At 42.6% G+C, this 2,677-nt stretch overlaps 1 protein-coding gene across 1 annotated transcript; it reads right to left on the minus strand.

The window, feature by feature from the left end:
- Positions 1–1,012: 1,012 nt before the first annotated feature.
- LOC125524695 (germin-like protein 8-4) lies at positions 1,013–2,422 on the minus strand. The gene is made up of 2 exons (XM_048689731.1): positions 2,248–2,422; positions 1,013–1,800 (listed from the first exon to the last, which is right to left on the minus strand). The coding sequence occupies exons 1-2, from the start codon at positions 2,393–2,395 to the stop codon at positions 1,241–1,243; spliced, it is 708 nt and encodes a 235-aa protein (XP_048545688.1). The 5' UTR covers positions 2,396–2,422; the 3' UTR covers positions 1,013–1,240.
- Between the last annotated feature and the right edge of the window lie 255 nt (positions 2,423–2,677).

Raw genomic sequence — 2,677 nt, forward strand, 5'->3', positions numbered from 1 at the left:
GAGCTGGTCGCGTATGGGCGTTGTACCCCTCAAAGTGCAGTTTGGCTAAATGTTGCAATGGACTTTGTTGTAAATTTGGTTATGACTGAGAAGCTTCCTTAAGTAATGAGAATCTCCATTTCCCCCGGGAAAAAAACTATGTATAGGCGAGTAAAAAAGAAAAAAAATTCAAAGCAATCCGATCCAGGATCGGCAAACTACAACAATGATCATATCCGCACCAACCATCTCATGACACCACACAGACGACAGGGTGGTTTAACAACAACACTTTTAGGAAGGGATCGGCACACAAACGTACCTTTGCCGGATCCCTCCAGTGCATGTTGCTTTGTTTTTATTACTTAGGATCACCAATAACAGTTGTTTTGATGGCAGCATTGTTCAATCAAGATAAGAAACAAAGCGATTAATTCCTGACTAAAATTCAAATAATGTGTGGGAGCAGGTGATTACCAAGCACTATGGTGCTGATAACTTGTTGTAATAACCATGCTACTACGCAATCTATCAAGAACAAAAAAAGGGTAAGCACAAAGAAGCGTATGGATGTAGCTCAACACTGCTCGGCTTTATTGATCAATGATACTCACGGATAGCCCCAGCGTGTCTGCGCGTGCCCCATCTTTCGTGTTTACCTGTAACCATTATTGGGAATGCATCTACTTGGTAGCGAGCAACTACTACCTTCATTCTATAATGTAAGACGTTTTTTTGACACTAGAGTACATCATAACAACTACTTATATCCCTGCTCTTCCATCTATGCTGCTTAATCCGTTAAAGGTCGACGTCTTAATTTTCCGGCATGCCAAATGATTTCCCGCCACGGAACAAGTTTGCATCGCTTGGTTTCAGTAAACAAATTACTTGTCAGGCAAAAGCAAGTTTCATGTGCATGTAAACTGTGTCTAGAAATAACATGCGTGCCCAATCATTGATGCTTTGTCATTAACATCATGGATCTATATATCAGCAACGAGAGAAACGTTCCCGCAAAAAAAAAGCAACGAGAGAAAGGAGCACCTCTGTATTCCATTCATTAAACAGTGAAAACATCACCAGCACATTATGACATGAATCCGACAAAAAACATATCTTGTCACGATTCAGAAAGGAAATGAAAATTCACAGCTCGCAACCATGCATGCATCATATTGCATGTCATTTATTCTACTCCATGATGGGAGTATATATCATTACATATTAACTTCTCATATGCCTAGATAAAAGAGAATATTTAGTAGTTGGTGTTCCCCCAGAACTGAGATTGGAGCCAGTGAATGAGATCCTTCTCCACCTGAAATGCCGTGGCTAAGACATCATCCGAAATCGGTGGCTTTGATCCAAACACTGCATTGGCAATAGAAATAACTCCAGGGTTTTGGCTGCTGAGCGAGGACAACGCGGCTGCTGGCTTGTCATGCGCTAGGTTCATTTGGAAGTGGATCATTGCTTTTGGGAATACGAATACATCGCCCTTCTTAACTATCTTGGAGAAGAGCCTGTTTGGGTTGGATGTGACAAATCCAAGGTAGAGTGTCCCCTCGAGCACTGTGAGGAGCTCAGTGGCACGAGGGTGTATGTGTGGCGTGTTCACACCTAACGGTCCATAGTCGATGCGAGCCAGCGAGATGCCGAGGGTGTTGAGGCCGGGGAAATTTATGACATTGATGTTGGTGACGTTAGACCTGACCTTGCTGGCCTTAGTATCCCTAGGCTGATCGAGCATGGCTGCGTTGAAGAAGTCTTCCGGGGTTGCGGCCATTGGGTCCTTGCAAGCAAATCCATTTACTCGCACTGCATGCATAGAGAAAGTAACATAAAGTTTAGAAAGTAAGAAATGTGTGTGGCTTAAACATATACTCCCCCCATTCCACAATGTAGTTCTTTCTCTTTCCACGTGCTTCAACTTTGATCGTATATTTAACTATCAAGACCGATTGCGGCGGGAGCAAAAATTATATCAGTGAATTCGTATTCGAAAGAAGTTTTCAATTATATAATTTTTTCTCCCGCCGCAGTTGGTCTCGTTGATTAAATTTATGGTCAAAGTTGGATCTCGGGAAACGCGGGCGCACTATATTTTGGAATGGAGGGAGTAGTAATAATAGTTTTATAACTATTATCAGCATGTAGTAACCTTCAATGTGTGATCAATGCTAGGCTATCACACCATTAACTACAACATCACTACAATTAAGAACACACATGTATATATATGCGCACACAATACGTCATGCATACCAGGCGCCTTCATGTCGGCGATGCAGAAGTCTTGAAGAGGGCTAGGATCGTAGGCAGTGACCTGCCATGAGGCCAGGGCAAGGAGGGTAGCAAGGAGGAACAATAAGGAAGAGGAAGCCATTGTGAGTTGCTTTGCCAATTGAGGCATGGATGGGTGTGCTTAAATAGCCCAAGATTGACAGAGCTGGCGCAAGAAATGGTGTGGTGATATGCATGAAATTGCATGTGAGCAAATAGCACAAGTCATGTACGAGAGGAACTTATCAACCAATTGCAATAGTCCCCGCTGGCTGCTAGAACTTAATTGATGGTCCAACTTCTTAAGTTTCCATTAAAAAATGTAATACATATCTTCTCCGCTAAGTAATTTACATGACACGTGAGCATGTGCTTGACCGACATTACATATCTTGGACGACACAGAGTAGAA

The sequence above is a fragment of the Triticum urartu genome, chromosome 7 (genome assembly GCF_003073215.2).
Source record: "Triticum urartu cultivar G1812 chromosome 7, Tu2.1, whole genome shotgun sequence".
Taxonomy (NCBI): Eukaryota; Viridiplantae; Streptophyta; class Magnoliopsida; order Poales; family Poaceae; genus Triticum; species Triticum urartu.

Excerpts from the sequence above, each read along its gene's own strand:
- LOC125524695 (XM_048689731.1), bottom strand. The coding sequence starts at position 2,395 with ATGCCTCAATTGGCAAAGCAACTCACAATGGCTTCCTCTTCCTTATTG. Across the intron at positions 1,801-2,247 it reads CGCCGACATGAAGGCGCCTG|TGCGAGTAAATGGATTTGCT; the intron begins GTATGCATGACG and ends CTATGCATGCAG.